Source organism: Delphinapterus leucas, chromosome 18 (assembly GCF_059928025.1).
Source record: "Delphinapterus leucas isolate spDelLeu-1000000601 "Yukka" chromosome 18, BTC_Dleu_Yukka2, whole genome shotgun sequence".
NCBI classification, from domain to species: domain Eukaryota; kingdom Metazoa; phylum Chordata; class Mammalia; order Artiodactyla; family Monodontidae; genus Delphinapterus; species Delphinapterus leucas.
The window spans coordinates 62,628,685-62,651,683 of NC_143146.1; the positions used below are offsets into that span (position 1 = coordinate 62,628,685).

General features: G+C 45.2%; 1 protein-coding gene across 1 annotated transcript; it reads right to left on the reverse strand.

Annotated features, from left to right (window-relative positions):
- Positions 1-3,649: 3,649 nt before the first annotated feature.
- Positions 3,650-22,740, reverse strand: C18H13orf42 (chromosome 18 C13orf42 homolog). Its single transcript, XM_022574430.2, has 4 exons — positions 22,143-22,740; positions 7,169-7,316; positions 4,784-5,015; positions 3,650-3,824 (listed from the first exon to the last, which is right to left on the reverse strand). Exons 1-4 carry the CDS (start codon positions 22,545-22,547, stop codon positions 3,650-3,652), a joined length of 960 nt encoding a protein of 319 aa, XP_022430138.1. The 5' UTR covers positions 22,548-22,740.
- Positions 22,741-22,999: the final 259 nt, after the last annotated feature.

Here is a 22,999-nt window from a genome sequence, read left to right on the forward strand (position 1 = left end):
CAGGGAAGCCCTGAGTGCTCGATTCTTGATCCCCATCTGACCAACTCTACACTCCTCTTTTGACTTCCCCCAATCTATCCATTCTGGCTTTCCATGGCTACTCAGTAGAAGCCTTGCCCTTTGGTCAAGGTCATCCCCTTACTGTCAACTTTCTGCAACTGTCCTGATGACTGTCCTTTTGCACACTGCTCCCCAAGCCCCCGGAATGCCAGCCTTCCCCAGCACTCAGTGAAGCAATAGGTGCTCAGCACTGTTTTATCTGAGTTCATCCTATCTTCCCCCTTTTGGATGCCAGTTGCTGAAGGGCATAAAGTAGAGCTTATACTATTTTGCTTGGTGCATAGCAGTTCCTTAATCAACTTGATAGATTGATTGAAGGAAAACATCACTCTTGACCAGCAGCAATGTTTATGTAGAACTGCTGCCTGTTACAAATCCTTCCAGGGTTGAAGTGCTAACGTTTTTCCAATTGGGAATTTTGTACAATTGAAAAGCCTTCCTGAAATAGGAACCTGTCAGACAAGACAGAATTCACTTTAACAAAATGACAGGGTAGCTGCTAGAACCAAAGGAATTTGGAAATGTAAGCTAAGTCAGAGTTTGCCATAGATATTGGGCTGTTATAAACAAGCTTAAAAGAAAGTTGGGCCAGATTAATAAGACGAGCTAGAACATCTTGTGATACGATGTGCCGTAGGCTGAATAATAGCCTCCCAAAGATGTCTCCACCCTAATCCTCTGGATCCGTGAACATTACCTTATTTGGCAAAAGAGAATTTGCAGATCTGATTAAGTTAAGGGTCTGGAGCTGGGGAGAGGAGTGTGGATTATCCAGGTGGGAGTGATATAATTACAAAGGTCCTTTTACGAGGGAAGCAGGAAGTCAGAGTAGTTGGGGGATGTGACCACAGAAGCAAAAGGGCTGGGGTGAGGCAAGGAAGGGGTCACAAGCCAAGTAATGCAGGCGGCCTCGGGAAGCAGAAGAAGGCAAGGATATGGATTCTCCCCTCAAAACCTCCAGAAGGAACCAACTCTGCCCACAGCTTGATTGAGCCCAGTGAGACTGATTTTGGTTCTTCTGACCTCCAGACTGTAAGAGAGTAAACTTATGTTGTTTTAAGCCCCTAAATTTGTGGTAATTTGTTACAACAGCAACAGGAGACTAAGCCACCATGAAAAGGCCATCAGTGATGAGGGGACTGCAGCTTCCTGTTAGAACCACTCTGGGCTCTAAGAGTGGGCACTGGAAAGCTCTGTCCTGGCAGCCCTGTTCTCAGTTGCCCAGCAACCAACCAAAGAGCTGGATGTATATGATTCATACTAAAGGCTCCCAAGTCTCTTCCATGTGAAGGAGAAGATATTTTGGGGTGGGAGTAGAAACCAAGGCTAGAGAACAAGCCAGATGCCTGGGACTCACATCCTCTATTTGGACATTCTGTCTAGGGATAGGTGGATTTTCATGTATCAAAACAGAGACAGTCCTGGGAAAGCTAGGGCCGCTAAGATTACACACCAACAATGAGCTGATTGAATAGTCAATTCAAGGGAGAAAAGAATCAATCACATCAGCGGATTTTACTGAATTGACTTCTATTGTCTCAAATGTTATTCATTTCAAGACCCCAGCAGACACCACCTCAAGATTCCCCAGGCAGAGCCCAGATCCTGGGGTTTATCACCAATTTCAAAGACCTAAAATCATCCCCAGGACAAGCCAGCCTTATGTTTCTAAACCATGGAATTTTTCAGGCAGTCTGTGTATAGTCTCATTAAAGGCAAAAAATATATACAAAACATGAAGCAAAAGAGAAAAGCACAGCTTCATGTTCCATAAGCAATAAATGCTAAAAAAAAAAAAAATCAAGACTCCAAACATCCTATCTGTCCTGTTTATTTTTTTCTTATCTATACAAGCAAAATATATACAGTGTCTTCACCACATCATGTCAGGGTTGATCTACGATAAACTGTAGTTTGATAAGAGGCAGAGTAAAGAGATCTTTATTCTGAGTCTATCCTGAGCAGTGAACTCTCATTTGTGGGACTTCAAAACAAGGCCACGTTTGGGGAAAAGAAAGATATATGGTGATGTAACTTGGTGGGTGTTAATGCAGTTTATAAAACAAATCTCCCAAACATTTATTCTTCAGTCAAGCTTCTGGCTATAGTGGGCTTAATATAAGCAACAAAAAGAAAGGAAACTCCCGAACATTGACATGGGCACTCAAAAACTAATAAAGGCAACTATTAAGACATTTCCAACATATTTTCATTCTGAAAATGTGCTGACATAAAATTTCTTGCCCCACTCCATGTTTTCCTCTTTCAACACTCAAACCTCCAAGTCATCGATTCTCAGAGTATGGACCCCAGACCACCAGAATCAGCATCACCTGGGAACTTTTTTAAAAATTTATTTAAACAAAAAAAAGAAAATTTAAGCATGTCACATAATTATTAGGTTTTTTTTTTTCTCATAGCAGTTACAAATACTTAGATTCAGAGAGTCAGGTTCACATAAATAAAAGCTTCTTTCTACAAAAAACCTGAACAATAAGAACATCATTCATCGCATGGGCCTCGCAGAAGGGAAGCTTTATTCAGTTCTCAGAGGGACCTTAGCCTAAAGCATCCTTGGCTTAATTTCGATTACCGGTGTTTCCTAGTCTGTCTCCTTCCCTTATCGCCATTAACACTCCTGCACCACCCCCCGCAAGGTGACTTCTTTTTTTTTCCAAGAAAATGCCAGAAGAAATAGGTGAGGATGGACAAAGTGCAGTGTAGTCTCCAAAACCAGTTCTCAAACTTGAGGGGTCAAACTATATGCAAACGCGCAAAAAGTACGTGAGAAAAGCAAAGAATATGTTAAATCTGTAATTCAGGCGGTTATGGAAATCAGAAATCCTTTCTATTCCAAAAGGTTCTCATTGCCCTCCGGACTGGGGGAAGGGAGGGGCGCAGCATTCATACACTGGCTCTATGGGCATCTATTAGGGTTCTGGAGGCTGGGGGTGCCCAGGCAGGATACACGCCTTCCCCCATCCTACTGCCAGGACACTGGCATCCTACTGCCAGGACACTGGCCTTGTCTTCAGCCTAACCCGGCAGAAGTTTCCAGAACACTGTGAAAAGGGTTAGGGTGAAAAAAAGCTGCTTCCCAAACTGCATTCTGCACAAAAGAAGGCAACTTCAGTGCATGACCATAACGTTTCTGAGCCCTGTAGGGAGAGGAGCTGCCTCTTTGAAAACTTTGGCCCAGAGATCCATGATGGGCAAATTTCGTGGTTTCCTGTACCAAGTGGGACGCTCGCAGCCACCTGGACATATGCATGGAGAGCCAGGGACAGGCCAGAGGAGGCCGGAAGTGAGCCTGGACCTTCCATTCCTTCTGCTCTTGAAGACCAGTAGGGCTGTAATGACCAGCCAACCCGCCCGTGCTGGGAAAGCCAGGCTCCAGAAGGCCCCTAAGGCAGGCCCTCCAGGAGGCCACGGGTATGTTTGGCACTGGATGGGCACCGGCAGGCAGTGTGCTCCTGGGCCTGACTTTGTGACAATTTCCATTTTTAACTCTACCAGACACCTCCTTCTGCAGTGAAAGCAGACGCCTTCGGGGGAACCCAGCCTGAGCCAGGCTGCAGGGCTGAGGCAGTCAGGGCACTGTTCGTTCCCAGAGTCTCTCCCGAAGCAGCCACTGCCCTCTGGGGTTCTCTGTCTCGGAGCGGTCCTCCCCCGGGGACGCCAGGGGCTCCAGTGCAAAGAGCTCTGCGTCCCAGTCTGTGTCGTCCCCCGAGAAGTTGAAGACGATCTGTCTGGAGCTCACCAGGCTGGAAGGGAGGAATGAGGTAAAGGGTTTAAGTCTGGCTTGGCTGGCCACACGGAGAATGGACGCTCTGATTTGCCATCCTGACGGAGCCCATCAGACGCTCCCCTAGTTCTGGGCCTTGTGGAGGACAAAGCAGTATCATCATGGGGGCTGTGGGTGGACCTCAGCTGGACCTCAACATGGCCTTGGAGGGGGAGGATGGGTGATGAGGGTTGAGTCCTGGTCTTAATACGTCCAGTACATAGTCCATTCTTATGGGAGGAAAATGCCATTTAGAAAAGCCCTGAACCCATCAGAGTTGGATGGCTCTTGTAGAAACAGAGGAAGACAGGTTGACAAGCCAAGACAGGCCCTTCTGTTGTGAGAGGTGAGCTCCCTGCAGCATGGCCTAGGGTGGCCAGATCAGGAGCGCACATACTTCTCTGAAGGAGTAAGTCATGGGGATTTGGGGGTTAGAGGTGGCAACTCGTCTTGGGAGAGAGGCCAAGAGATGGTGGCAGGAGGGCCAGGTGGGGCCCAGTCAGCGAGATGTTCTCCATCCGAGCCTGGCAATGCCTTTCTAGAGCAGGGCCATCTAATTGGTTCAGTGTTGCTTCCCTCATGGTGCTATGCCCTCCTCAACCCCAAAGTCTCATTAAAAATCTGCAGCACCCAGTGTGTCAGTGGCACTTGGGGGAAAGAGTGAAAGAGGATGGACAGAGCATGAGGGCTAAGTGGGCTGGAAAGGGAGAGGCAGGTCCAGAGCTCAAGGTACAGTTAGGGGTGGGGACAGTGGTGAACCAAGCTAGAATGTGAATATAAGACTATCAAAAAACGTTTTAAACTAAGACCTCCCTCCCCCCATAACACAAAAGAATGATTTTTCCATGTAAGATGGGGGTTCAGGGCACCTAAGAAGCAAGCCAAGAGTCTGGTGCACATGAGAGCATCTTGGTTATGCTATGTGATCTGAGCACTCACTCTTTTTTGCAGGCTTTGGGCTTAAATTTCAACGTGCTGAAGGCCCCTTCCACAGCCTTGGGCAAATAAATGGGGTGCCTTTCGAGTCTCCTCTGAGTGCCGAAGGTCCTGCGCTCCGTGCTCCTCCGGAACTGGCCGGCTGTCGTGTGCCCAGCGATGTCCTCAGAGCATCGGCGGGGCACCCGCAGGATCCAGTTGGAGTGCAGGCTGTGCTCCCGGGAGCTGGTGGCCACTGGAAGAGAGAAGCAGGGCCCCCGGGAAAGGAGGACTCACCATGCGGAGGGGAGCAGAAGGCCACGGAGAGGACAAATCCAGCTAAGAACCCACAATACATACATACGTAAAACGAAATTCTTAGGAAGGCCCGGAGAGCCAAGCAAAGGGGATGATTCAACTCTGCAGTTATCGTTTGGGGAGACAATGCACTAGCGTGTGTCCATTAAAGACAAGCACATAGACCTACGTTTACTGACTTGGAAAGATGCCCATGATGTATTGTAAATTGTTAAGTGAAAAGAGTGGATGAAAAATAGCACAGAGATCTTGTTTTTGTTTAAAAAGAGTAATAAAGTGAGTCTGTGTGTGTTTAAAGCCTTTTTGAAAGGATGTACACCAAAATGTTAACAATGATTATTAACTCTAGGTGGTAGAATTACAGGTCAAATTCTTTACTTTCTTCTTTATACTTTGGTGTATTGTTTGATTCATTTGATTTATTGTGAACATATGTTACTGTGGCTATCAGAGAAAAAACATGAAGTCATTTCCATTAAAAAATTATAACTGTGAAGGTGACACTTGCGTCCTCAGTAGATTTCATTGTCCTTTCACCAATGTCTGGATTTCCCAGGCCTGACTCTGAAAGAGAGGGCTGTTGCTTGTCAGGGGCTGCAGTGGGAGAGGGGGGCAGACCAGTTACCCTGCAGGGTACAGTGAGCTTGGGGAGTGGGAATCCCCTTCCGTGAAACTCCACAGAGCTCAGTGAGAACCGAAATCTCACAGATACATGTCCATCAGGGCTAGAAAAACAACAAACACACCACAAGAATGTAATCTTTGAGCATTAAATAAAATATTTAATATTTAGTATTAAAAATTATTTAGTATTGGTACCAAAAGCTGTTGCCTCAATAACCAGGGGCCAGTAACCGCTAAATTAAATCATCATTAGTACACCATGAGGGGCAAGTCGACAATGAAAGAAACTGACAGTTGAGTAATGGAATTTAAAAGTGGGCTCAACTCATGAATGTGGTTGTTATTTGCTCTCCATCAGGAGACAGCCAGTGATACACCTTGGCAAGGAGAAAAGCACCACCCTCGGCCTTCACCTCACTCCCTCTCCAACAATCCAGACTGGGCTTGAGCAAGCACCCCGGCCCTCTCCTGTCTACACATCCTCGCAGAGTGGTGGCCCATGAGGGCCACAGGGGGAATGCTGGGGGGAGGGGTGGAGAGGGGTGACAAAGCAGGTGAAGGGTCAGAGTCGGGTCCAGCAGACAGGGCTGCCCAGAGCCAAGTTAGCTCAGGTAGGGTCACAAGCCCAATTTTTAAATATAATTTGTCTATTCCCTTTTCTTCTTCTTTTCTCAATTCTGGTAAAAGACACATAACATAGAATTTACCATGTTGCCATCTTGTAGTGTACAGTTCAGTAGAGTTGAGTATATTCACATCATTATGTGACAGATCTCCAGAACGTTTTCATCTTGCAGAACTGAAACTCTAAACAGACTTGTGGTTGCCAAGCGGGATGGAGTGGGGGAGGGATGGATTAGGAGTTTGGGGTTAGCAGATGAAAACTACTACATATAGAATGGATAAACAAGGTCCTACTGTATAGCACACGGAACTATATTCAATAACGTGAGATAAAACAAATAGAAAAGAATATAAAAAGAATGTATACATATGTATAACTGAATCACTTTGATGTACAGCAGAAATTAATACAACATTGTAAATCAACTATATTTCAGTAAAAAATTAAATTAGTTAAATTACATTAAATTTAAAAATCACAACAGCTGTTTAAAAAAAAAACAACTGTAACTCTATACCCATTTAACAACTCTCCAACTCATCCCTTTCTTTAATTGTTGCCCTATTGCTTTCCCTCCTGGAGCCTTACAAAATTCCACCCCATCTCTGCTGTGGAAAATGGACCACAGGGAAGGAGTTTTTGTCCAAATACAGCCTGAGGATTTAAGGGGTAGCCTGGAGTGGCAGCAGCGGCAGCAGCGACGACGAAAGCCAGGGCCCCAAGGAGTAGAGCAGGCTCAGGGCCAGGCTTTGGCTTGCAGATGTGAGTTTCCATTTAATCAAAGAAAGCCCACTCCAGAGACCCCCACTCCACCCACCTCCTGCCACCGGGATGGCACTCACCATCGAAGTCCACGTCTTCGTTCTGCGGGTCAAACTCAGCAGCCCGCGGCCGCTTCTCCGTATCCAGCTCTGCCATGATGGAGTCAAAGAAGGCGATGGCCTCCGCCACATCCGCGCTGAACTGCGGGTGCTTCTTGGGCGTTGCTTTCTGCTAGAGATGAAGGGCAGAGAGGAGAAAGCAGAGCTGCCTGAGCCAGCCTTGGGGCGCCCACACACAAGTGACATGGAAAAGGACCACATGTTACTGAAACTAAACCAATGTGAAGTTATGAATTTGCAGGTAAATTTGAATAAGTGCCCTTGAAAGGAAGGTAGATACTCCAGATCCACACTTGCTGTAGGTCAGTGGATTTCGGATTATCTCCAGGAGGGGGAGTGAAAGGGTGGGTAGATCTGCCTCTATCTTGGTCAGGGACTGTTATTGACCATTAGGCAAAATAATTTGTCTTTCTTCGGCCTGTTGCCTGCTGATAAACCCAATTAGGAGATTGTACAGTTCCTTAGGTAGGCGATGAGATGCTCACAGCAGGAAAGAGGGGACGAGATATGTTGAAAATAAAATACTCCAGAAGAGTTTTCAGTACCTAAAGTGGCCAAATTTCGGTTCAATCATGGAATAAGTTGAAGACAAATTGGTGTGACTGTTTGAACAGTGTAAGGAATAATATTGGGTTGGCCAAAAAGTTTGTTCAGGTTTTTCCGTAACATCTTTAAAGTAGTTTTTTAAAAAATCTACAGAAAGCCTAACTAGGTTCCAGGTTCTGTCCTGACTCATTCTTCATGATGTTAGCATCACCATCACCATCATCACCATCATTCTCTTCACAACAGCCCACAGTCAGTCACCAGCGACCAGCATCACGGAAGTTCCAGCACCATGGTGGACTTCAATGGAGAACTCGTGATGTGGGCACAGGATCAGCATGTGAACTCAAAAAAGCTCCCTGAAGAATTTAGGAAATAAGAGAACTCAGGGAGAAAAAGGAAAGACAATATGCGTTAACCTGGGCTATTTGGACCAAATGTAGAGTTCCTTTATTTTTTGTGTGCACTTTGAAAGTGGGATGGTATTAAAAATGAAAGTGATCTAATTACAGATTTGCATGTTAGGAAACTAAAGGATGACATCTTTATATATGCATAAGATTTTGGTAAAATGCATGCATTTTGTACCACTAGGAAACATTTGTACCACTAGGAAGCCATGTGGCTTGCAGGATCTCAGTTCCCCGGACCAGGGAGCGAACCCGTGCCCCCAGCAGTGGAAGCACAGAGTCCTAACCACTGGACCACCAGGGAATTCCCAGGAAACATTTTTTTTTTTTGCGGTACGCGGGCCTCTCACTGTTGTGGCCTCTCCCGTTGCGGAGCACAGGCTCCGGACGCGCAGGCTCAGCGGCCATGGCTCACGAGCCCAGCCGCTCCGTGGCGTGTGGGATCTTCCTGGACCGGGGCACGAACCCGTGTTCCCTGCATCGGCAAGCGGACTCTCAACCACTGCGCCACCAGGGAAGCCCCAGGAAACATTTTTAAATAGAGGATTTTTTCCTTTTATATTTGTAAGGAGCATTCTTGGAGAAAAAACTTGGAGAGCCACAACATACACTGAACCTTTTCTGTTAAAAGTGGAAAACTATTCACATGTAGTTATCTCACCCCCTTCAAAGAGCCCATTAAAATGAAAGTGGGTGGGGGGAAAGTTGAAACTCAGTGTCGAAGAGAACAAGAGAGAGGTCATCAGTGAGAGAGAGATTTCCAAGAGCTCCTGCTAAATGTAAAGCAGTTGAAGCAGGGGAATTGATGTAACAGGGCAGAGGGACCGCCCTCCCAGAGAACCATGGGTGGATGAAGCAGCTCAGAAGGGAGACAGTTTGACCCTTGGAACCAGAAATGCTCCAGACTTGGCAACACCAGGCACACCAAGGGCTGGAATGAAAAACTGAGGGGCTGGTTGAAAGTCTATATGAGCACAGAAGGCTGGGCCACCAGCATCCTTCCCGCAGGCAGATAACAGGAAGACTCATATCTGGAGTCAGGTCCATACGCTTTTATCCTCCCTGTGTTTTCTCTTGCTGTCCCTCTGCCTTGAATGCCTTATCTGGCCAACTCCTATCCAACCATCAAGATGTGGCTGAGACAGCTCTTTCTCCAGGAAGACCACCATCTTCTGGGCTGTTTCCCTCCTCCAGGCTCCAAGGTCCTCAGTACCTAATCTAATTCTACGATAGCACATATTATTTTAGAGAATTTTTTGTGAAGTGGAAGAGAGAGAAACAAAGAATCGAGAAAACCACATGATCTGGACTGAGCCCCAAAGGAAGGTTGACTATTATTTAATAGAAATGCAAGGTCTGTAGGTTTTCCCATCTCAACATCCATCTCCACATGGAAGGGATATCACTAAGTCCCTAGTAGCAACTGCCATCAGTGTTTGGCTGAACGCAAGAGTCTCAACCTTGCTCAGGGGCACCATATTCTTTTCCCTCTGGGTCACCCTACCATGTCATCTAAGCTGTTCATTCCTCAGTGTCCGCAGGAAGTCGACATTGGCCAGAAGCTCAGAGCAGCCTGGATCAATTGCTTTCATTTATTAAAAGGCTTAAAAGAGAGTCAACTTTGGTGTCTTAACTATTAAAGGCTAAGAAAAGAGCAATGAGCACACTGTCAGTAGTTAGGTTAACACAAGCCCTTGACTGTGGCCCCTTGTGAATATCTCCAATCTCCTCAAGAATTATCCTCCAAGGATAATATTTACAAAATAAAAAAATAAATTACCAGCGTATACATCACCACCTCAGCCACTGTACTCTCTGTCCATCAAAACTAATGCACAGGGGCTTCCCTGGTGGCGTAGTGGTTGGGAGTCTGCCTGCCAATGCAGGGGACACGGGTTCGAGCCCTGGTCTGGGAAGATCCCACATGCTGTGGAGCAACTAGACCTGTGAGCCACAACTACTGAGCCTGCGCGTCCGGAGCCTGTGCTCCGCAGCAAGAGAGGCCACGACAGTGAGAGGCCCGCGGACTGCGATGAAGAGCGGCCCCCACTTGCCACAACTAGAGAAAGCCCTCGCACAGAAACGAAGACCCAACACAGCCATAAATAGATAAATAAATAAATAAAAGTGATTAAAAAAAAAAAAAACTAACGGACAAAGACCCTTTCAACTGCACATTTCCTTGGTTATTCCAAATATTCAAACATGTTTCTTGTTTGTAAAATTTCAAGCTTGGGGACTCAACACTCCCACACAGCTCACCCTCTCTGCTGTGCTTAGCAGTGATTGCCTGCCTGAGCACACACACAGACACTGACAGATAAGCTCCTTGGCCAGCACTTAAGAGTCTGCTCTTTGGGGCCTCACATCCGGGGCTCTGCTGGACCATTCAGTACATTATCACCGTTATAAAGCTTGTTTCTGTTAAAAGAGCTTTTGGATCCTGGTGTGGCTGGAGAGTGAGACATGGTGACATTATTTGTGGCTGACCCCTGTGTACCTTTGTGACCAAGTCTCATCCCCAAAGAGAGCTTTCCCCAACTTGCCTCAATTACCATCATCAGTTTCGCCCAAGCCCTTCACGGACTGAGGGAGGAACATAAATGAAAATGAATAAACAATTGCTTTCCTTCCTTCCTTAGCTCTGCCTTCCTTCCCTGCAAATAAAAGCACCACCCCTTGAAGGAGTCTGAGGACCCAGTTGGGGGTGATGATGGTTATGAATGGTTATGACTCCCCCCTCATCTCTATCCGGGCAGTTCTCACAGTGCAGCCCAATCCCAGCTGGAGGTTGGACCCTCAATGGATGCTCTTAAAAAATCTCTACACTGGCCCTTTCCCAGATCAATTAATTTAGATAACCAGGTGATTCTAGTGCAGAGCAATTGAGACCCTCTGCTCTCTAAGGATCCAGGCACAGGGAAGGCAGCAAGAGGGGCCGTGCTCCCGCCTCGGGGTCTGGTTTAGGATGAAAACCTTAAATACCAGTCTTATGCCCTGAATTTGCAAGAGCAGACAGGAGTGTCTCCATGAAGACAACGACACAAGGGACAGGACCCAAGGGGATAGGACACAGGTCAATGAAGAAAGAGGACAAAGCGCCTGGATTACATTATGTCCCTGTGTATTTCCCATTGCTCAGCACATAGAGACCAGGTAAAGGGGTCCCACCCTCCCTGCCCCATCCCCTTACTAGCTACAGGTATGAGGGCATCCCACTCATAGGCATGCACCTACCTTTCCCACCCAGTTCCCAAACGTGACCTAAATCACCTCCTGGCTTGGGGCGGAGGGCGGTTTCCTCTGCTTGTATTCATGCTGTTTTGTTTGCAATCTGGGTGTAATGTTTGGTATTCATCTCTGCTAGTCTTCATTTTAACTAGACATCAAGCTGTTTGTTTCTCTCTCCATCATTTCTTTTTGAAAACACAAGCAAACGTGTATTAACCCACTCTTTAAAAAAACAAAAGGTAGCATACAATATCCCCCTGTGAATTGCTTTCTTCACTTGGTGTATGCTAAGAATAACTTCACAGCAGTAGAGGTTCTCCTCTTCCCTTTGAATAGCTGCACAGTTCTCCACAACACAGACACACTGTAGGAATGAACTACAGTCCCCTATTGTTAGAGCTTCGGGTTGTTTGAAATCTTTTGCTGTTACAATTAGTGCTTACACATACATCATCTTGCACTTCGCCAATAATACCCTAGTATAGGCTTCTAACTAAATATTCAGCTCGTTTTACAGACAGAACGGTAAGCATCAAGTGATCTGGCAGGTCAGTTAAGTAAGATTTGGTTAACAAATCTATTGTACTTTATAAAGTATATATATATATATTTTTTTTTTTTTTGCGGTAGGCGGGTATCTCACTGTTGTGGCCTCTTCCATCGCGGAGCACAGGCTCCGGACGCGCAGGCTCAGCGGCCATGGCTCACGGGCCCAGCCGCTCCGTGGCATATGGGATTTTCCCCGACCGGGGCACGAACCTGTGTCCCCTAGCATCGGTAGGCGGACTCTCAACCACTGCGCCACCAGGGAAGCCCTAAAGTATACTTTTAAATGTCTCCAAATGAATTTCGTGATGATTTATCTGAGTACCAATGAAACTGTAGGTAATCGTCAGTTAAATCCATTTCACCTGTAACCTGTCTTCCCGCATCAAGGTTGTTTTAATTGTTGCTACAAGACTTGCCTGTCCTCCAAGAAGCATGGAGCCTAAACAAGGTGTTTGCCCGAGTTGTTTTCCAGAAACTTGGCATCACCTGTGTCTAGTTGGAGCTGAGCCAGTTAAGGCTGGAAAGGACTACCAACCCTCCAACCGGGCATGCGCGAGTCTGCTCGGTGACATTTTGACATCAGAGGGCTGAGAGCTCCACCCTCAGATGGTGCTAGGTGCCTCCATTTTTGGACGTGCAGAGGCCTGTAGGCTAGTTATAGTTCCCCACACCCCAGACCGCCCGGCTTCTTTATGGCATAGATACCTGAGCCCCTTGCCTTCCAGGAGGTGGATTTGAATTTGTTCTCCTGCCTCCTTGTTTGGCTGCCTTGTGAATAAACCCTCTCTTTGCTGCAAATCTCGGCATCTCAGCGTTCGGGCTTGCTGTGAATCAGGCAAACAAGCCTGGTTTGGTGCCACCAAGGCTAATCTACAAGTCCAGGCTCCCTGGACCTTTTCAAGTCCTAGTTTAAACTCAGGCTGATTCTGGCTTTTCCTGCCTTTCCCGCAGCTTCCATGGGCCTTTCTGGCCTCTACTACGACCTTCTCTTGGTCTCCAGCCAAGACAACTAGCACGAGAGCTGCACAACTGAGGCTCAGGGTTCAGGGCTCAGGCTAACAGCACAGAAAATCTACTTTACAAAGAAGGGGTTGCACAAAATGGGACGTCAGTCATCAACACCCCTGGGTGAGACCCAAATAGTTCTCCCTCTCTGAACTCAGAACTCTAAATAAAAGTGGAGTGTCTCGCCCCGCCACCGCCCGCCCCCCGCCCCGCCGCCGATCTTGACTTTTTCCTAGCCCAGAGCTGAACTACTTTGGAAAGGCTGCGTGTAATGCAGGCTGCTTCCTGTGGCACCTGCTCAGACCTGGGTTTCGCAGGGCTCATGTTCCTTCGCCAGCAGCCCTTCCGCAGCCCCAGGGGAAGGCGCTTTCTCTGAAAGCCATCTGTACTGCATTGCCGACTCCCCTTTAACCTTCAGTGGCCTTAAGGTTATCATTTTCCAAGCCTCCCCGTCCCACCCCCTCACAGCAGGCCTGGGTCTTGGATTACTTTCCCCGGATAGAACACTTGCATCTTTCCAAACCAAACTCCACCGTATTTCTCATTTTAATTTTTGAGTCCCCCAAGGCAGTTTATTTTTCTGCCTTTCGTATCACCTCCCATCCTGCCTGGTTTCACCTGCCCTTGGGGTACTTGGGCTTCTCCAATCTGTTTACTTTCTTCTGGGATCTGTCAGTATTTGTCTGCAAGAGATCTGGATGCTACAAAATGAACTTCCAGTTGTAAACAGAAGTATTTTGTCAGAGGTTAGGGTAGGGGGACATTCTAAACCCAGCCAATGTCAAGAGGACCATCTAGCCTCCTTCCCTCCTCCTCCTGGCACCACTCCCCACCACCTCTTCGGAGGGCCAACTCACATGGCACCTCCTTTCCGAAGCTTTCACTCATTGCAGCAGGCAGACCCACACACATCTTTTCTAGGCTCATATTCTGCCTTGTGTGGACAGCAACGTTGTACTATACCCTCAGAGCCCCACACTAGACCCGTGATCCTTAACCTCGTCTATGAAATAGCTTTGGCAAATAGCACTCACAGGTAAGACTGTCTTTGGATAGACGCTCACTGCCAGCCACTACCTACATGAGACAAGTTGTCGGATATACCCAACTTCCAACATTCTTGTTGTAATTCTACCTGTTTCTCTTCCAACACACCAGTGTGGTTCAGGCAGTGATGCTGAGAGTTGCAGCCTCAGATTATGGGCTGCATCAGGGCAGGCGGACTGTCTTTCCATCTATGAATGTGGAACACCTATTTCAATGCCTGACATGGAGTAATTTGTTGAATGAATGAATGTATGCTATATACATGCCATTATCATATGTTTATATTCTCCAACCAGTTTGCATGTTGCTAATGTATACTTCTGGATTTAACTTAGCAAATTTTGAGAACTCTGTACTCCTTATTTTTATGGAGTCTTATAATACTGTTTTGAGCTAATCGTACCTGGAAATCAAAATGTCAGTTCATTGTGATGAAATTTCCAGGATCAAATGTGGGACTGGTCTGGATTGGAGAGATCATTTTCCCTTGGATCATTCAGCTGGGTGAAATGAAATGCAAAACAGCTCAAATTTATCCACAAGCAATTTAATGTCCTCAAAAGAAGCTTTTCAGCATAAACCTTAAAAGCTCTAATACATCCTCTTTCCTTCTGCCATCCTTGAAATGGCTATTCAAGATCAAGTCCAAAGTAATATCTTATCCATTTTTTTTGGCTGTGCCAGGTCTTAGTTGCGGCACGTGGGATCTTCTTTGTGGCATGTGGACTTCTTAGTTGCGGCCTGCATGCGGGATCTAGTTCCCTGATCAGGGATTGAACCTGGGCCCCCTGCATTGGGAGTGCAGAGTCTTAGCCACTGGACCACCAGGTAAGTCCCATCTTATCCCTTTTATATTACCTCACCTAAGGAAATGTGTACCCATCATTGAATAGGGGTTTGTGATAAAAGAATAGGAGCTTAAGAAATGAGAACTGTAAATCTGAGATGCAAATAACTTGGGAAAAGGTATAATCGCTGAAATTTAAATACATATGTACACATACCCACATCCAAATTTTCAATAGATACGCTAATGGTAGACTTGTCAGAGCTGAAGGAAAAAAATAGTGATATAGACAATAGAGCTGAGAAAATCAGCCCAAAGAGATAAAAAGAAAGGATGAGGTTTGTCACACGCTGTAGTATAACTAAACTTGGGAATTACCTCTCATAGCTAAACATTACAATCATTTTGGAATCGTAGCTGCACGTCTTTTGTCTTTGGTATTAGAGGTTTCAGACTCACAGTCTGAGGCTTAGTCTTTTTTCTCCCGCTTTATAATCTGAAGGCCATTGTTTCCTTTGCTAGGACCTGGTAACTCCTCCCCTTAAATGTCACCTAAATGACCATTTCACTTTAGTTCAACACTAAGTGAAGGTTTTTTGCTCACACTTATCAAACTGTTCGAAGCCTAACTAATAGAACTGAATTAATATGCTTGAAACATAGTATAAAAATCTTCACGCCCAATACATGAAACCACAATCCAACGAGAGGAGGGGTGGATTTGTCCATAAATGGTGTTGAAACTTTGCTATTTGGGAAAATTTCAAGTTGGATTCTCACATCCCACTACATGTAAAAATAAAATGCTGAATAGATAAGAGGGTTGGGTTTTTTAAAATGGAACTATAAAAAAAGGAGAAAAATGGCAAATCTGCAACTGACCTTGAGCCATAGAAGGACTTTCTAAGCACGAAGCAAAGAAGTATCAACGACAACAATCAACATATTTGACTGAATAAAAATCAATAGTATTTGTAATGATAAAATTGTACTCTTAAGTAAAATTAAAAGATACATAACTTTGAGAAAATGTTTTTAAGACATATGGCAGACAGTGTACTCACATCCTTAATGAGTCCAGATAAATAAATAAAAATATTTAGTAGAGCCAAAAAATGTATAAAGACATGAATGGGCAATCCATTAAACAAGAAGTACACATTGGTTTGATAAAAGGGTCATTCTTTGCTTAAGTAATAATCCAAAAAAAAGTACATAAAACAATGCAGTTAATCTATTATTATCAGTAAACTTTAAAAATTAATGACACTACTTGGTGCTGATAAAATGCAATAAGGGCTTTCTATCTCACTGTTGATAAAAGTGTAAATTATAAAATATTTCTGGAAAACAATAGGTAGAAGAATCTTTAAAAATGAATGGCCTTTCACCTTTGGCCCATTAATCACACTTTTAGGAATCACTGCTAAAAAATGCCTTATAGACAGAGTAAGATGAATTTATTTATAATGTTTAACAATTGTTTAAAGAATGTGAGTTGTTAAATTTTTTGCCATTAATACTTTCAGTTTTCAAAAACTAGTTAATGAGATAGAAAAGAACACACAATATAAATTATAAAAAAGCATATGGTATGAGCCAAATTTAGTAAATTTATACATATACACACTTTAGGGTTGCCAAATTTAGCAAATAAAAATATAGAATGGCAGTTAAATTTCAATTTTATATAAACAGTGAATAAATTTTTAGTATAAATAGATACCAAATATTATATGGACATAATTATACTACAAAAATCCATCATTTATCTGAAATCCAAATTTAAATAGGCATCCTTTATTTTACCTGGAAGCCCTAATATACGTATCTGCAACTATGCAAGAAATAAATGATTGAAAGAAAATATACTTAAGTCTTTTATAGTGGTTGTCTCTGGATGATAGGAGATAGGATTCTAGATCATTTTTATTTTCTTCCTTACACTTTTCTGTGTTTTATAAATTTCATTTAATGAGCAAATATAACTTAATAATCGGAAACAAATGTTTACATAAAAAAGTGTCTTTTTGATGGTAAACTCTGATCCATTACATGTGGGATGTTTTAACTGTTAGGATCATTCCATATGAATATCCCCAAATTATATTCTACTCCATAAAAAACAAGATAATTTTCCACTCACTGAAAACCACAGACCTATTACTTTTCCAGGTCTTCCATCAAATTTTGTAAAGTTCCATTCTTAAATTACAATTGGAGCTTCTCGGGTTATTAGTTTATTGACCATCTACTATATGCCTGGAGCTGCACTAGAGGTTGGAGATAAAAAGAGAAATAAGACATGGTGGCCCCACTCAATGAGCTCACGGCCAGTAGCAGACACAGCAAATGAACAGACAATTACGGTGCTGTGTGCTGACTGCTGGGTGCTGAGTGCTGACATAAGGGTCAGACCCAGGGGGGGGGGACATCCACTGCATTAGATTGTGGACATGAGAAATGGCTTCCTGGGGCAGTGCTTTCTCTGCTCTCTTAAAAGACAAGAAGTTAGCCAGGTGGGCGGGGTGTGGTAGAGAGGAAAAACAGAAGCCGAAGTACTGTACTGCTTCTAGGCTGAGCAAACGGCACATGTCTGGGAGGTAGATTGGGGAATATAATTACCTGTCTTGTGGTCTGACTGAGAGGGGCTGCAGGGATTGGGTGCTCTGTTCTCAATGATTATTTTACTGTCTGCCATCTTCTGGAGAGCGCTGCCAAGCATAATAGAATAGTCTTTGCAGCTCATATTGAATGTTCACTGCCCTTCAACTCTGCCAACCAGATACAGGCCAAGTGATAGAGACCTCCAGTAACTGATGCTCACAGGAAACCTGCACTTTAATATCACTGTGTTTGCAGAGAGTCCCCCCCAACAGATCTGAAAAATAAATCCCAGTGGTATGGAACAGGTTCAGAACCTTCTTCCCACTGCATATGCAATTTATATATGGATGATTTGGAATCTTTTTAGATGAATTGGTTTCAGATCTTTCTACCACAGAGGAGAAAAAAAAATCTATTTGCTGTTGACTTGGTCTTATTTCATGAACCAGGATTGAATGGCCAATGATAGAAAATTGATTCTGAAAGTTAACTATTATCAGAACAAAACTACTTGAAACAAAAATCAATCACTTTTGGCAGGCATTCTCCATAATTCCACTGGTTCTGTTTAAATCATTCTTGTAGCAGGTGAATTTCTTTAGTTGGAGCAGGGTGGGGGGGGTTGGTGCTGGGAGGGGTGTGCATTTTGCAGCTGGTTCATCCAGGCAGACATATCGGGGATTGAAGCTGCTCAGAACCATATGATTCACAGGTGAATTAATGAAATTTCTTCTGGCTGTGGTGGGTGACCAGGAACCCTGGCTTTGGAAAATGTCAGCTCACATCTTCTGGGGAGAGTTCCTTGGGGCACTGCAGCCAACCCCTAACTGCCTCTCTGGCAGCACAGACACTGTGGTCCACCCAGGTCCACTTAGGTGGCCCAGTTCTCACAGAGGGATGCTGGCTGTTTACCTGTTCATCTGGCTTTAAAACCATGGGGAGCTATCCTCAGTGAGGACCCCAAATGCTGAGGAGCACCCCGGGCAAAGTCAGAGCATAATCTCAAGCTTTTCCTCCTCACGTCCCATCAAAACCCAAGCTCGTGGACCGTAAAAAGGAAGGAAGTTCTGACACAGGCTACAACATGGATGAACCTTGAAAACATTATGCTAAGAGAAAGAAGCCAGTCACAGTACGACAGATACAGTATGATTCCAATTATATGAGGTTCCTAGAATAGGCAAATTCATAGAAACAGAAAGTAGAATACAGGTTTCCAGAAGTTGGGAGAAGGGGAAATGGGGAGCCACTGTTTTCTGTCTAGGATGATGAAAAAGTTCTGGGAATGGATGTAGTGGGCTACACAACACTGTCCTTAATGTCAGTGAATTGTACACTGACATTACCATTGAAAAAATGGTTCAAATGGTAAATTTTAAATTTTTTATGAGTATTTTACAAGAGGATATTATATTTTAAGAAATAAAAGCTCATTGTCAAACCTTTTATAAAAACACTCTCCTGATTCCTAAATGAAGTGTTTTTAGAGCCTCCATGACCTCTTAAGGAATTCATTTTCTAGTGTTCTACTAAAATACTTTCAAAAAGTGTTCTAAAAATATATTAATTAGGGCTTAATAGACTTTTGGATGAATTGTTATGAGTTTATATAAATGATCATTTGGAAAAGCTCAGAGAAAGCTCTGATGTAAAGAACTCTGATTATTGTCTGGCACTTAACCATTTGAAAGGTGTCCAGCGTTACACATTTTTCTTTAAAAGAAATTTATATAGTGCTTCCCTGGTGGCACAGTGATTGGGAATCCACCTGCCAATGCAAGGGACACAGGTTGGAGCCCTGGTCCGGGAAGATCCCACATGCCACAGAGCAACCAAGCCCGTGCGCCACAACTACTGAGCCTGCGCTCTAGAACCCGTGAGCCACAACTAGTGAGCCCGTGTGCCACAATTACTGAAGCCCACGCACCTAGAGCCTGTGCTCCGCAACAAGAGAAACCACCACAATGAGAAGCTCGTGCACCGCAATGAAGAGTAGCCCCCGCTCGCTGCAACTTTAAAAAAACAAATAAAGTCACTTTCTGAGTACCGAGTGTTAGGACTTAAATATAGGATTTGGGGGAGACAAGTATTTTCAGAAGTATTTTCTACCAATGCAGGAAGATGATGACATTTCTGAAGGAAGGGCCTTTCCAGATCCCCTGCCCCTGCCATGCACAGAGAGCCAGGAAGGCCACCTTGCTAGCCACGGAGACTGTGCCCACCGTTTCTCAGGCACGCCCAGCAGACAGCTCTTTCTTTGGGAGCAATAGGGAAGGAGAGCAGCTTGTCTCCAGGCTCCTATACACCTCCTGCACCATACATTTCAGAGCAGTGAACACTGGACTCCCTAGTATATGCCAGGTCCTGTCACAGGCCAGATCTTGCTTCCTCCTCACAAGGTATATTCTTATTTCTGTTTGTATGCTCCAGAAATAGAGGCCCAGAGAGAGAAACTTAACCTGACAAAGGCACACAGCTGCTAAATACAGACCTAAAATTCAGGCCTTGATCTGACTAACTCCAAAGCCATTTTAAAACTCTTTCCTGACTTATTTCACTAAGCATAATATTTTCTAGGTCCATCCACATTGTTGCAAATGGCAGTATTTCATTCTTTTTTATGGCTGAGTAATATTCCATTATATATATATCTCACATCTTCTTTATCCACTCATCTGTTGATGGACACTTAGGTTGCTTCCATGTCTTGGCTATTGTAAATAATGCTGCTATGAACAATGGTGTGCGTGTATCTTTTCAAATTAGTGTTTTCGGGTTTTTCAGATATATGCCCAGGAGTCGGCTTGTTGGATCATATGGTAGTTCTATTTTAGTTTTTTTTAGGAACCTCCATACTGTTTTCCACAGTGGCTGCACCAACTTACATTCCTACCAATGGTGCAGGAGGGGTCCTTTTTCTCCTAGAGAATACCACACTTAGTGAAATAAATCAGACAAAGAAAGACAAATACTATATGCTGTCACTTATATGTGGAATCTAAAAAATAATACAAATGTATGTATATGCTAAATGGAAAGATACAGATATAGAAAACAAATTTATGGTTACCAAAGGGGAGAGGGAAGAGGGGAGGGACAGACTACTATACATAAAATGGATAAGCAACAAGGATTTACTGTGTAGCACAGGGAATTATACCTATTATCTCGTGATAACCTATAATGGGATATAGTCTGCAAAAATACCGAATCACTATAGTGTATACCTGAAACAAACACAATATTGTAAATCAACTATACTTCAAATAAGAGCAAGCAAACATAAAACCTCTCTCCTGGTTACACCATGGTAAGAGACATCTCCTGAGGAAGTCCCTACACTGCATCATGCCTGGGGCCTCTTCACAGCCATCCCTACGGGGCCAGAACTGGTGTTCTATGCCTAGCCCCTCCCTCTGCCTTCAGATGCTGAACTAGGAATGGAGCTGGGAGGAAGAGTGCTAGGTTCTACCAAGAAAGGACTCCATTCTGCAGGAAAATGTAGTGCCTGGTGGGAATCTAACCAGAACAAGAACCCCAGGATGCTCAAGCTGGAGGTCCAGAAATCACGGCAACGCCCTCTGTCATCAGAGGTGGCCCCAAAGTGGAGGGGGGCTGGCCCACAAATCCACAGCTGGTTGGCCACAGGGGCAGTACTGGAACCTAAGAGTAAGACACTTTGTATGGGCCCCAACCCTGCCCTACTTCTGGAGTTCAAATGGTTATTTAAACTGCTCCCGCCTGGGATAAAATGCAGACAGTTGAAACCAGTTGGGTGAGGCCAAGCCCTAGAGATCTGATAACAGGCCAGTAGGTCACTCAGTGTAAATGGGACTTGCAGGCGTGCAGGACACTCGGGGGAGGGGGGCATTGCTGGGCCACACAGGCCTGCTCTGAACACTTTGGAGCCCAGCCATCAGGAGAACAATTGATGGCAATTTAAAAATAGCTTCAAACTTCATTTTTTTTTTAAATTGAGGAAACAAAGGAATAAGTAACAGTGAGTTGGGGATCTTAGCAAAATCAGAAGAGCCTCAGCTTGCTCTTCTGCGATACAGAGGGACTTTCTCCCCCCTTCCCTTCTGGCATTATTCATTATTGGAATTATCTCAAGAAAAGGTAATGTGTACAAACACTGTAACAAGTATGAGATAAAGGCAAGTTCTTTCTTTCACTCATTTCCTGCTTGGTCTGCCTGGGCTGGAAGCCTCCAGTGCCCAGCAAAGTTGTCATTCAATCTCCTTCGACTCACAGACTCTCTCTGAGGCTGTGCCCGAGTCCCCCCAATACTCGGGCTCACGGAACAGACAGAGCAAATCCTCCAAATGTTCACTTTTCACTGGGATTTTTAGATGTGACTGTAATAATAAAAATAACAAAAACTTGTTGGGAAGTCATGTGCTGTCACTCAAATGTCATACAAGCATTCTCTCACCCAGGAAGTGGGCAGGAAGTGACAGATGTGCCCTGCAAACCGTCTGTCTGACACCAAGCCCGAGTCCTCCCCACAGGCTGCTATGTGGATGTCGGAAGCTGCTCCTTCCCGTGGTCTCCGCGTGAAAACTCAGCATGGGACCAGCCATCCTTCCCAGGCTGGCGAGATGGCAATGGAGAGTGTCTGAGGTGGACGGAGCTGCCAGCCAGAAGGCGCAGATCAATTAAGCTGCGCGTGTATGATCCAGGGCTGCAACCCGCGTCAGAGGCTCTCGGAAAAGCGCTCACGTCAACTGTACTTCTCGGCGGCGGCACTTACCTTTATTTCTTTGGAGGCGGACTTCTTTCCTCCCCTAGAGGATTTCGAGGAGGTGGAGGAGATGCCCGGGGCGCGGCTGGGCTTCAGGTCACTGAGGCTGCTCAGGTACTTTTTGCGCAATGCCAGCAGCTCCTGTAAGTACTGAAGGCAGTCCTGGGTGCGCGAGTACATCCACGCCCGGTCCCCCTCCTGCTGCAGGTAGTACAGGCTGGTGTCCATACTGCTGGCGCTTTTGTATTTCTTTAAGGACTCGCTGAACTTCTCCCCGTGGTCCCCGACCACGTACATGGAGCTGCTGCGGATCAGCCTCACCGCGGGGCTGGCGCAGTCGTAGTAAGGGCTCTCCGCCACCTCCGCCTTCCTCTGCGGGCCGGAGTGAAAGATGGAGTGGAGCTTTCTGAGCATGGTGCTCGATTTCTCTCTGTGGGTGCCTTCCAGCTGCCTGCGCGGCGCCACTTGATCTATCTGGGGGCCCAGGAGCCAACGTGCAGGCCTCCTGCCATCTGTCTTCCCGGAGGCCTCTGATTCTTGGAATCCCAGCGAGTGTGGGCTTGGTCAGGCGGGCGACCTGGGCATCTCTCATGGGGGGGACCTTACTTCCAATAACCAAAATGCCATAAACCACCTGAGGACGCGAGGGAGCGCGCTGTGAGCTTAAAAGCAAGCTCCCTGGCTGGCTTTATGCACCATTTGGTGCGCATACCTTCCACGTTCTTCCATCGAAGGCCCCAGCTGGATGCAGAACACGTGACATTGCGTTTCCTGCTGAGCTATTTTCTTTCTTTTTCCTTTTTCATTTCTGGATGTGGTCTCCCTCGATTTGACTTGACCGTGGTGTGGATTTTTACGTTTCCACC

Bases quoted from the DNA above. Each gene is read 5' to 3' on its own strand.
- C18H13orf42 (XM_022574430.2), bottom strand. From the start codon at position 22,547: ATGCTCAGAAAGCTCCACTCCATCTTTCACTCCGGCCCGCAGAGGAAG. The intron at 5,016-7,168 runs GTGAGTGCCATC...TCTCTCTTCCAG, and splicing joins CGAAGACGTGGACTTCGATG to TGGCCACCAGCTCCCGGGAG. The intron at 3,825-4,783 runs GTGAGTGCTCAG...CCTCCCTTCCAG, and splicing joins CCCAAAGCCTGCAAAAAAGA to CCTGGTGAGCTCCAGACAGA.